Source organism: Microcaecilia unicolor, chromosome 4 (assembly GCF_901765095.1).
Source record: "Microcaecilia unicolor chromosome 4, aMicUni1.1, whole genome shotgun sequence".
Taxonomy (NCBI): domain Eukaryota; kingdom Metazoa; phylum Chordata; class Amphibia; order Gymnophiona; family Siphonopidae; genus Microcaecilia; species Microcaecilia unicolor.
The window spans coordinates 101,486,371-101,499,335 of NC_044034.1; the positions used below are offsets into that span (position 1 = coordinate 101,486,371).

The window sequence follows — 12,965 nt, forward strand, 5'->3', positions numbered from 1 at the left end:
GCCTAGGAATGAAATCTGGGATATGAGCGACCCAGTGGAAAGTCCAGACTTCCAACTATAGGGAGATGACAAGATGTAGTAGGGTGCAGTCCAAATTTACAGCGGATGAAGAGCTTTATCTTTTTTATTGCACTGTTCTTGCTATCAATTTTCTTTTTATAAGAGCTTTTAAAAAGTCACATATTCTGCCGGATTCTATATAGCACAATTTAAGTTGCATGCACAAATCCAGTTCTGTCCTGGATTTGTGCTTATAAACTTAATTAGTTAAGCCACAGTGCTGATTACTGCCAGTTAACAAGCAATTATTGACACTTGGTGTTAATTAGAATTTATCTGCACAGTTAAGCATATTCTGTAATGGATGCGCATAAATTCTAAGTCGTACAGTTGAAAAGGCATGACTGTGGGTGTGGAATGGGCGGGTCATGGGTGTTTCTAAAATCTATGTGTGTTATAGAATAGACACGGTCTGCACCTAATTTAGGCGTCTGCATTTACACCAAGTTTTACTTGGTGTAACTGCCCGTGACTAAATTTAGTCACGCGGACGGATGCTCAATGTATTTTTGTAAAGTACACCTAGGCATATTTGTTTTTTTCACCGCTGATTTTTTAGGCGTGATATATAGAATCTAGTCCATTATGCCTGGTCCTATTCTCCTGTATTGTTTAACTCCGATCTTAATCAGGCTCTGAATTTTCTCATCTGATGATAAGCTATCATGGAGTCAGTGCCACTTAAAATTGCTGCCCTTTATCTAAAGTCTTAGGTCTAAGTCTGACCATCCAGGCACTTGATCAGACAGGTTATATAGACTGTTCTGCTTTTACTCGTGAATTGCTAATCCTTTTCTAGCAACCAAAAATTCAGTTCTGGAATATGAAGAGCACACAGCAGAGTAGTAGGAGAAATTTCTAGTTTATTATTGCCAAACATCCACTAGTTTAAGCAAGAGATTTTTTTAGTGTTATTTTTTATTTTTTTGCAACAAGCCTCTACTCCTTTACTTCCATTCAGTGTATTGTCCCAGTTTGAGTTCAATGTAATATTGAAATCGCCCAAAATTAGGTGCTCCTCAGCAAACCCTAGTAGTTTATTTGCAATACTTTTAAAGAACACCCCTTGATCAGTGTGGGAGTATGGATGTTAACCAGTGTGTTTAGCTGGTCTTGAATTGTAATGTTAACAAAAAGATATCTTCTCTCCTTATCCTATACCACCTTAAGCACTTGACGGGCCCAGCCTTGAGTTATCAATATTTCTACCCTGTTTGTTTTCTGACCCTGCATGTTGGAAGTAGAGATGTACAGAATGAAATGCCTGTGTTTGAATAAATGCTCATATTTTGACAGTAAGTTCATTTCCCGCTAAAGCCTATGTTTGTTTTTAGCTGCACCGCATTTTTAAAGAAAAACTGATACTTTTTAAAAGTGTATTCTAACCTCTTACGTTCATAGATACAAATGTTAACATCCTTCGTAACTAAATTCCTTTCCACCCACCTTCATTGGGCCACACCACACATCCTTGTTCAGTCACCACATATAACTCCCCCTATTCATACATTACAGCTTAATGAATAATTTCCTTTCCCTCTCCATCAGTGCAGCATGAACTCCCTCTACACCAGGCCCTATACCTGGTCAAGCTAATTCATGTTTAATCTCAAGTAGTAGTGATCCTCGGTTATTAACCTCCAAATTTTAATTCATTAGTACCCAAAGCCTCTTGCATTCAAACAGTCAAACCTCTCCCTAGGAGCCACAACTTTAGTTGCTGCTGCCAACCAATGAGTTGATGCCACCAGATTGCTTTTTCAGTCTCTTTGAGCCCTTTCCCACTTTCTATCATTTCAGCCCAAGCTCCTTGTGTAGTGGTTTTCATGTGGGGGCTTGTAGGGATTGGGATCATCTGTTGTAAGCCTTTCATAAGGACCTTTGTTGATTCCACTATGGTGCAAATTGTATAAAATTCACCTTTAAGCAAAAGGCTAAGCTGAAGGGGTAGAGCATGCTTCCCCTCTCCCTACAAACACCCGTCGTTTTGTCATTTCATTAAATTCTTTCCTTCTATGGAATGTCATAGATGAAAGTTTGGTAAATATTTCTACTTTATGTAATTTCCGGTCAGTATGTTCAACTTGTTGAGAAGGGAACCTGAGGAAGCGTGTCACGGTGTCTCTTGATCTTTTATTATCCCTGGGCCTGAAGGCTTGATGTGCCTTCTCAACTTGTAATCTTGGCACCACCACCTCATTTCTGGCTGCCTCCAGAAACTTGGAGCAGTCTTTTGTATAATTTCAATGTGGTTCCCCTCTTGCTTGCTAATTGTTTGATTCTTCAGTTTTTAGGAAAGTCTCTTCCTTGAGCTCTGTTGAGTGAGTCAGATGCTATTGTAATGTCACAGTGTCCTCTGTGTATTCCTCTATTGAAGCCTCTACTTCCTCCACCCTGAACCCTTTGTTTCCTCCACCCTTTGCCTGATTTCATTGATACCTGCCTGCAACTCTTCCAGGTTACTGTGGATGTCACCCTGTACATTCACTATTTCAGCTTTGAACTCTAAGCCGCAGTTTGGCTTGGTGACTTCACTTCCTCTCCTTAGGAGAACACATTAATTGACAGTCCCTTGTTGGCTGAAGACTGGAAGGGAATTTTCCTTGGCTTGATGCTTGAGTGACGTTTTCTACAACAGCGATTAACTATAGAATGCATATTTCAGGTTTTCCTACCTGGAGCACATCGCCAGTCTGCCTGGACTGCACTGGCTTCTGCAGGCGGGGATTGGTTTTATTAACTGTACTACAGCTATGTGTGTTTTTATTGAGTTTATCTGATAGATGCATGTTGTACTTTAATAGCGCCTAAATTTGTAAGTGCTGTTATTTCAAACAAGTGATTCTCATGTGGCTGGTATGTAAATGTTTTGTACCGTTTGAAAAATTGCTTCATCTATGGGAAAAGAATACTTTTTTTGTGCTGAATACTCATGAGTTATGAGTGATTGAGAAGCTGGGTAGTGGCAAAGCACAGGTCTGTTGTTTTGCTGTGTCAGGAGAATATGTTAAAGAATAAGAGATGTTGGGAAGGCATTCTTTGGTTATGTGCAACATTCACCATTTGACCTATTCTGTAGATTTTCTATTTCCTATGAAATAGTTGGCTTTCCTTTCAGTCTTAGGCCCTGTTTACTAAGGTGCGTTAGTGTTTTTAGCGCGTGTTCTAACCATGTAGGCGCCTGTAGGGATATTGTAGGCACGTACATGGTTAACGCGCGTTGAAAATGTTAAAGCGCCTGTAACGCTGCTTAGTAAACAGGGCCCTTAGTTTGTAAATTGGAAACCTTTTTGTTGCAAGTCATGAAAGGTCGTATATCGGATAATAAACATAAATTTTTAGGCACTTCATGGAGTCAGGAGCATCAAAGGATCTCCTTCACAATATTTAATTGTTTCTTTCGAATATGGGGAGTGGAGTGAAAAAGGAGGGAGAAGTAGTACTCCTTGAACTTCAATTTCACTCTTCGGATATTGAATTTGGTATTGTTAAATATCAGTGTGTGTGTGTCTGTTTTTACACATAAATGAGCATGGCATCTCTGTTCTTACTTTATTTGCGTTATATTTGAAGGTGAATTTAGAATCATTCTGTAATTTATTAGGTCTTATAACGATAGCTGGATGTTGCCGGTCATATTATGGGCATTAGAGCTAGTTAGAAGTATTTCTAACAGATTTCGTTTTCCCCTCGCCTTTCATTTGAGTGTTTTTGTCTATGTTCCAAAGAAGTGCAGAAGCGGTCATTTACTAAGCTGCATTAGGCGCTAATGCGCACCTAACACAGAAAAAATGGCCTAATGCGGGATGCGCTAAATGTTTCCATGTTTTTTGTTATCTGCATGCACTAAGTGCGTGGTATTTTTTCGAGGGATGTTAGGGTGAAGGGTGGGCATGGAAACATTAACAGCTTGTGTGCTAATACAGTATTACTGTTCGTTAACTGGTTAACGTGAACTGTTCAAGAGGCAGTAGGGGCTCCTACGTTAATTTTTTCAAATGGCCTCTTGCTGATGGTAAACAGTGCACGGCTAGAAATGCAACATATGGACAAAAGGCTGTTTTACAGCCACACTAGAAATGGGCTTAGTGTGTGGGGAAAGACCCATGTAAGAGTGCTAAGTCCATTTTCTAGCACAGTTTAGTAAAAGGGCCTCTGTTATTGAGATGGACATGGGGGAAGCCACTTCTTGTCCCAGGATTGGTAGCATGGAATGTTGCTACTAACTGGGTTTCTGCCAGGCATTTATGACCTGGATTGGCCACTGTTGGAAGCAGGGTACTGGGCTAGAGGGACCATTGATCTGACCCAGTATGGCTATTCTTATGTTCTTAAATGTAATATTGGTTTCCTTCTCTGCTTTCTTGAGACAGCTACACCTATAGTGAGGTGCAGAGTATAACACAGAGTGGAGGAGTGGCCTAGTAGTTAGAGCACTGGTCTTGCAATCCAGAGGTGACCATTTCAAATCCCGCTGCTGCTCCTTGTGATCTTGGGCAAGTCTCTTAACCCTCCATTGCCTCAGGTACAATCTTAGATTGTGAGCCCTCCCGGGACAGAGAAATATCCAGAATACCTGAATGTAACTCACCTTGAGCTACTACTGAAAAAAGCGTGAGCAAAATCTAAATAAATAAACAACATTCTCTTTCTTTCAGGTGAAACTGTTACTGTTGGGGATGTGTCTTTTAAGCTGAAAGCACCTAGGAATCCTGAACTTGTACCTGCAAACTACAGTAAGGCACCAGATTTTTCTGATTATTATTTTTTTTCGTTAATCATAGCTTGTTTAAATTTAGCATTTTGAAGAGGCTGCTTTTCTGATGCTTAGTCTGAATGCACAATTTAAAACTCGCAGTTTTTTGTTTGAGACTACTGTGTGTGATTGGCTTGGCGAGGACAGCTATTAGCATTTATGCAGACAGATGCAGAATACTGGAGCCTGTAGCTATAGGTGACACAGATGGTCATGAAGGCTGTTAGCCAGCATCTGCTCCAGTAAGCTAAGTTGGTGCTGAGTTTTGTATGCTTGTAGGGGGAAAGAGAAAAGGGTAGACTTCACATAATGTAGGGAGGAAGAGCTGACCCAAGTATGTTTCACTGAACTCGACCAGTTTCAAGTTGCACAATGCCCAGAGGAGATGCCTTCAAGCATGAGTGATCTCTGTTGGTTCAGGGGCATAGCTGAAAGCTTTTCTAACCCTTAGCCAGCAAGTAGACATGTGTTGTCATAGTAACATAGTAGATGACGGCAGAAAAAGACCTGCACGGTCCATCCAGTCTGCCCAACAAGATAAACTCACATGTGCTACTTTTTATTTGTACCTGTCCTCTTCAGGGCACAGACCGTATAAGTCTGCCCAGCACTATCCCTGCCTCCCACCACCAGCTCTGGCACAGACTGTATAAGTCTGCCCAGCACTATCCCCGCTTCCCAACCACCAGCCCTGCCTCCCACCACCGGCCCTGGCACAGACCGTATAAGTCTGCCCAGCACTAGCTCCGCCTCCCACCACCGGCTCTGCCACCTAAACTCGGCTAAGCTCCCAAGGATACATTCCTTCTGAACAGGATTCCTTTATGTTTATCCCATGCATGTTTGAATTCTGTTACCGTTTTCATCTCCACCAGCTCCCGCGGGAGGGCATTCCAAGTATCCACCACTCTCTCCGTGAAAAAGTACTGAAGTAAACCATATAAGAAGGCCTGATATATATATGCCATATCTTTGGGTGAGGTTTTTTTCCCCTCCATTTATATTAGTACATCTAAAACTTGCAATTTAGCCACTAGACTCCTGTTTGCTGTTATATTTTTGTTAAAACAGTAAAAAAAAGAGCCTGCCTGGTAGATCCTCCGTTTTGTTTGTTTGAAATTTGCAACCATACCAGCACCTGGGTTGCTGGTCCTTATATTCTTAGCCCATAACAGAATATTTTTGATATAACTAACTGCATTTGAAATGTCTGGCTAGGACTGGATTTATATTATCTTTAATCATACATGCAACCATCCTACAAGATGGTAACTAAATTAAAAGATGTCTTGTGCATAGCTATTTAACTTTGCAGTTTCACCTAAATGCCAAACCTGAATGCCTCACGAAGATTCTATAATTACAATTTCAGGTAAATACTAACAGGTCAATACAGGGTGGTGACAGCATTTTTTTAAAATGCTGACTGCTGTTAACCAATTTAGACCTGGACATTCAGTGGTAGGCTATACCTTGTCACTAGCACTACATTATATCTGGGTCAGCAGTGATACCCAGAAATTATGCAGGCATAGTAGATATTTAGTGCCATACCCATATATTAACCAGGCATAGATAGGACTCAGTATCACTCATTTGTTCTGGGAAGAGAGAGTCGTAGAGAGGAAATCCAATGGAATGAATATATACCCACATCTCTTGGAATCAATGTTAAGTTGCCTACTTGTTAAACATTCTGGATTCAGTATTCAATGTGATTTAATCCTGTCTGGCTAAATTGCCTGTTTGGAGATAACTGCTGATTTTCAGTGGCATGTAACTGGTTAGCGCCACTGAAAATAATCGGATAGTACTGAACTCAAAACTCTTGGAGGCATTCTGGGTAGGGTTACCATGTTTTGTCCCCCAAAAAGGACACATGCCACGCCCCCACCACACACCCCGCCCCGTCACCCCCCTCCCCTTATCTTACTACTGTCCTGGTGGTCTAATGACCTCTTTGGGGCAGGAAAGAGCCCCCTCTTTCCTGCTCGGAGCGCTGCCCTGCATACATCCTTCCTGTTGCTGATCCTCGGCGCTGAGTCAAAATGGCCACCTAGAGTTGAAGTCTCGTGAGGTCACTTCAACTCTCGGCAGCCATTTTGAATCGGCTCTGAGGATCAGCAACAGGAAGGATGCATGCAGGGCAGCGCTCCGGGCAGGAAAGAGGGGGCTCTTTCCTGTCCCGAAGGCGGAAGAGGTCACTAGACCACCAGGGCACTAGTAAGTAAGGGGAGGGGAGGCTAGCAATTTGCCAGTTTGTCCGGATTTCTGGACAAACGGGCAGATTGGCAAAACCCGTCCGGTTGCCCGGACATGCTCTCAAAAAGAGGACATGTCCGGGTAAATCAGGACATATGGTAACCCTAATTCTGGGGGCAGCGCTATAGAAGTGATAAGTAGTAGTAGTAGAATCAGCAGTTGGCTGGCTAAGTCCTGATATTCAGAACTTAACCAACTGGGTTAACCGCATAAATAGGACTTCATAAAAGTCAGTCTTATCTTTATGCAGTAACCCATAGCTGGTTAAGTGCTGAATATTTCACTTAACTGGTTATGTGTTAGCCAACTCCACAAACCCAGCAATTCAATGCTGGTGCCCGGACATAGTCTTCCATTGAATTTTTGGGTTTAGCACTGGCAACAGTCAGCAAAATGCTGAGTGCTGCCAGCTGATTATCGACCCTTCTGGGATTTGTTGACTTGTCTTTTGTGCTTATTAAAAGATTAATGTAAACTGGATAATACATAGAGCAGGGCTTCTCAAGCTGTGGGTTATAACCCTGCATGATGTTGCAAATCCTGCATTTGAGGTTGTGACCTGGGTGGGTTGTCAAGAGGGGCTCTGTGTTTTGTGTGGCTGCCATAATGGAGCCATGGCCACAGAAAATTTGATAAGCGCTAACTGATACTTAAGGTGCTGAACTCAGAGAACACTTTTGAAGGCTTGCTTAAAGGGAAGTATAATGGTTGTTCTGGAATGGCACCTGCTGGCTAAACTTGTTGCAGTTTATAAGCTGAGGACAACATAGAGATTGGTAGCTCTGAAATCTTAAAAAGTATATATTTCCTTATTCTGCCAAACTAATGAGTTAGGTCCCATTGCCAGAAGACAGAGGCAGAGGAAAAAAAACACACCAAAGATTACCCTTGGATAAGTCCCAGAGGTGATTGAGGGATGGGTTGGTGTGACGGGGAGTGTCAAGCTAAGGTTTTTGTTGGAGTTAGAGGGGCTTATGGGGGGGCAGGTAAATTGGATCGAGTAGGTAGGCTTCTTGAGAGGGGATCAGATTTAGGTGGGGGGGATTTTCGGGAGTGGTAACACTGTACTTCTTCCGGGAAATAAGGTGGGCGCCAACAATCTTTCTGTTTGCACAATGACAGATCATGTTTTTCTTGCTATGGCTAGGGGTCAGGCTGCCATGTAAGGGGGAGAGCTTTCTTATTTGGCAGCTCGAACCTTAGTGGTACTACTGCGAGATTACCACTGGGGGTTGAAACCACTATTTTGATGGGCTTCTAGAGATTCCTTCCCCCACCCCCCCCCCCCCCCCCCCACCCAGACAACCAGGGGGAATGCCATAGGTACCAGAGGATTGGGGGATGGTGAAAAGGGACTAGGAGTGTGTGTGTGTGTGATTTTCCTAGAAAAGGACTGGTCCAGTTGTTTACAGACAGGGGAACAGTTATGCTTGTGTTATTGCAGCTTGGAACACACAATACTGTAGCTGCAGCAATGTAAAAATGAGCTAAAAGACCCATCTGTCTGTCTGTCTCTCCCCCCCCCCCCTTTCTCTCTCTCTTCCCCCCCCCCCCCCCCCTTTATGAAGAGATTCACCCAAGGTGGTGTACAGCAGTGCAGTTTAACATAAAACTTAGTTTTGTTGACAGCATAACAATAGTAAAAATTACCAAATATAAACATAAATACAATAAATGAGAACAGCAAATTTAAACCTAATAGGACTACCATGAAACAGTATCAAAATTTATGTACATTTATCAGCACTGAAATTCAAATAACAGAGATAACAATACGATGTTAGCATAATACTGTTTTAACACCTAATAAACATGCATTAGAACATTCAAATAATGTAGATATAATGCTAATGCTTTTCTATAATACAGCTTACCACGTAGCTGAAGGGCTAAGTGCAATAGATGGGGTGTGGTATTTAGCAAGCTCCTTGCTCCTAATAAACTATGATGTTCTCGGAGAAAGGTACAGCAGCAATTAAAATAGCATAATAGTAAAATAATACTAAACATGGTAATGTACCTTTGTCAAAAAAAGATAACTATCAGAAATTTACATGAATTAGGCTTTTGTCTGGTAAATTTAAAGAGGGCAGTTCTTTTTTTCATAGATTTCAGAGAAGCATTTACATTGAGTAGATAAGGACTTTATCAATACTGTAAACTCATGTCATTGGAACTGAACTTATAAACCAAGAGGATTATTTTACTAAAGTGTCGTAAGTTTTGCACTTAATCATGAGTTAGATGCAAAACCTAGGGTGCGGTATAAGCAGGGGGCATGCCCAGCATTTATTGCACAGGACAAACTTTTAGCTGAGGGTCCAACCCTTCACAAGGTCCTTCTTCCTCACACCAGCCCCCCCAATCCCCACTGCTTCTGGAGTAGCCCTGAGACATATCTGGGGTTAATCCTTGGTGGTATAGAGGTCCGGGAGACTAGCAGGCCCCTCTGCTCCCACCCTATCTGTCTCTGGTGCAAAATGATGCTGATGACTGCTAGTGGTAGTCTTGTGGTACTACTGCTAGGGGTCAGCCTTACAAGGGCAATTGCCATTTTGTACCTGAAGCCAGATAAGGCAGGAGTTGAGAGAGACCACTCCTGTCTTGTACTTAAAGACCACCAAAGATTATCCTAGGTAAGTCCCAGGGGTGCTTAGAAGGGCAAGTTGATGAGGGGGGGGGGGGGGGGGGCTCTGTGCAGGGGTGAGCCTTCAATTAAGGTTTGAATTTGTCTGAGAGGGGCTTCTTGGTGGGGTAATTCAGTTGGGTGAGGGGATTCCTTGAGAATGATCACATTGTTTTGGGGGGCTCTTTTGAAGTGGTAGCGCAGGGGTATTGCTTGGGGGAGGTGAAGAAGCAGAACAGCTACTGTAGTTTTGCAAGGAAGGTTGGGACAGCCATGCTACTGGTCTGCTGGTAGCGTGGCTGCACTTGAAACCTCTTGAGGCAGTGGTATGTGCAGCTGTGACAGCATATGTTACTGATCCCCACACTAGCTGTCACAGCAAGCCACTGTTCCTCCTTGCCCCTGTCAGGCCTGTGAACCACCCCTTCTGCCTTAAGCAGCTAGCATGTTTGTTTAACCATACTTCCTGGTTGTAATGTGAACCCATGCTAACAGGTACTGCACATTATCATCTCTCCAGGTGAATCCAATCCCTCTCCCACGCTCCAAAAACTTGATCATTTGAGGGAGATAGAGAAATACATAGACGAGACCTACAGGGATGTTGTAGAGAGGTCCCACCTCCAGTCAGGTAGCCTCTGTGTTGCCTTGGAGGAGGGAGGTCTCACAGAAGGTGAAGTAGGAAGTACTCCTGTATCTAGGACCTGGACACCTGGGGATGGGCTATCCTCTCGCACCGGGGATATGTCTCCAGGTACTGCCCGGGAAGGAAAGGATACGACAGCTGTTATGGTTGTTGATTCAATCATTAGGCATATAGATAGCTTGGGTGGCTGATGGACGGGAGGATTGCCTAGTGACTTGCCTGCCTGGTGCGAAGGTGGCGGACCTCATGCGTCACCTAGCGGGATTTTAGATAGTGTTGGGGAGGAGTCGGCTGTCTTGGTACATGTGGGTACCAGTGACGTAGGAAAATGTGGGGGAGAGGTTCTGGCAGCCAAATTTAGGTTTTTAGGAAGAAAGCTCAAATCCAGATCCTCTAGGGTGGCATTTTCTGAAATTCTTCCCGTTCCACGTGCAGGGCCCAAGAGACAGGCAGAGCTCCGGAGTCTTAATGCGTGGATGAGACAATGGTGCAAGGAGGAGGGTTTCAGATTTGTCAGGAACTGGGCAACATTCTGGGGAAGGGGGAGCCTGTTCCTGCAGTAAAGATACCCACCCGTGGCTGTTACTGCGTGGCTATCAGGCATGGCCCCTATGGTGATGGGGATGCTGGTTTCAATGTGATAACCAGTAATGGCTCAGCCATCATGGACCAACGCAATACGTTGCGCACACAAAATATAACATACTTTGACCTGAGTAAATGGCTACTTAATGGTGGCATTGCAAAACAAAAACATATCAGTGTTGTAGAGCACAATTTTCTCTTTCAGGTGATACTGTTCACAAGCTGATTCAGGCAGACTCTTTTTTAATAATTGGCTTTGAACTGTGGTACATTTTACCATTTGCGCTGACAGTGCCAACGTTGAAGAGATCCTGCAGGGTGGTTATAGATGCTGGTTAGTTGCAAATCTGGCAGTATTATGTCCAGCACAAGCATAATGCTTGTTCAAAATTTCAAGTCCGTATCGTTGCATGGAAGTTGTTGCGGTCTGAATATTGGTCCAAATATGTTCCGATGAGTTGCGACCAATTTTGATGCACACTTTGAGTCAACTTGTTTGACTGGATTTTGCATCCATAATGTTAAAATGTATTTCATCGGAATTAGCATAAAAAACTGTACAGGATTTGAATTTTTTAGCCATTCTTATAAATGTGTTTGGATTTTATTAGACCCCAAAAATGGCATTTTGGTAAATGTCGCGTGCTCATGGACTGACAACCTTTCAGAAAAGGGGGTCTTGATCTGCAACTATTGCAGTTAGAGACCTCAAATTTTGGGAAACTTCGTTTAACACCTGACTCGCAAAACAGATAAAACTTGAACAAAATTGGAGACATGATGGTGGGAAGGTTTAGACCACTTGGCACAGAATGACCCATCTAAGTGCACATTTCTAGAAAATCTGTAAGCAATAATGTATATCTTCTATATGCAGTGTATTATTTCAAAGTAGATACAACAAACAATATTTTATTTGTTTATTGGAATTTATTTACTGCCTTGATAAAGAGATCCTCAAGGCAGTGTACAGCAGGTACAGCTTGACATAAAACTTAATACCCATTCATGCTGATCAATCCATAGACTGGTGGGTTGTGTCCATCTACCAGCAGGTGGAGATAGAGAGCAATCCTTTTGCCTCCCTATATGTGGTCATGTGCTGCCGGAAACTCCCCAGTATGTTCTCTATCTCAGCAGGTGGTGGTCACACACAGCAGCAGCTCTGGCTTAGGCCTCCAAGCCTAATTTTTAGGTTTTGTTGAGTGCCTGGGGTTGAGGGCTCTTCTTGAGCAAGTGCAAACCTGGTGGCGCCAGGTCCCTCCTTTTCTCCCCCCTCCCGCTGGCTCCGTTAAAAAAAAAAAAAAATTTTGGACGTCCTTAAAGGCGTTTATTTCGACGTTTATTTAAACGTTTATTGCAGCTACTCACTGGGACACCAGGTCGTTACAGCTCGGAGCGAGAAGCAGGTAATTTTTACCTTTTTTATAGCGGGCAGGGGGTTCCCCGATTGATCTCCACGTGGCCTATGGCGTCGGAGGGCGAGGGCGCGAAGAATCGCTCCCTGGACCGCGTGTGCGCTCCTAGCGGGGATGCGGGGGTATTAAAGTCTGATTCGCCCTTGTTGGGTGCCAGTTCGGAGGCCGGTCAGTGTCCCGGGTCTTCCTCCAGTGCGGCGGTTTTTCCCGCCATAAACGCCCATCCCCCGCTGCTCGCCTCCGCCATCTTGGCCGGCCACTCTGCTCGGACGGCTTCTTGGGCCGCCCTTGAGCTGGGAGACGTTCATGCCATGGCCGCCCTTGATTTGGGCGACGGCAAAAAAGCGGCTAAAGTTAAGCGCCGTTCTTCCCGCGCGGCTCCTTCGCGGAGTGTCGCGCCGGACGCCATCTTGGATGCGCAGCATGTTGCTCCCCCGCTCTTGCGAGCGCCGGTTGAGGGTACGTCTAGGGCTGTGGCCCAGGCTGCTGAAATCCACAGTCTGGGGGGTTTCTCCCCCGAGTTTATTTTGCTGCTGCATCAGGCCTTCCTTATGCAAAACGCTGCCCCTTCTCCCTTGGCCGATAACGGGGTTGAGGCCCCCGGAAGTAAAC

General features: G+C 43.9%; 1 protein-coding gene across 1 annotated transcript in view; it reads left to right on the top strand.

The window, feature by feature from the left end:
* VWA8 (von Willebrand factor A domain containing 8) overlaps positions 1–12,965 on the top strand; it is a 483,817-nt gene that overhangs the window by 19,009 nt on the left and 451,843 nt on the right. The window contains exon 2 of the mRNA XM_030200545.1: positions 4,719–4,796. Within this exon, the coding sequence (XP_030056405.1) occupies positions 4,719–4,796 (78 nt within the window). The remainder of the gene's footprint in view (positions 1–4,718; positions 4,797–12,965) is intronic.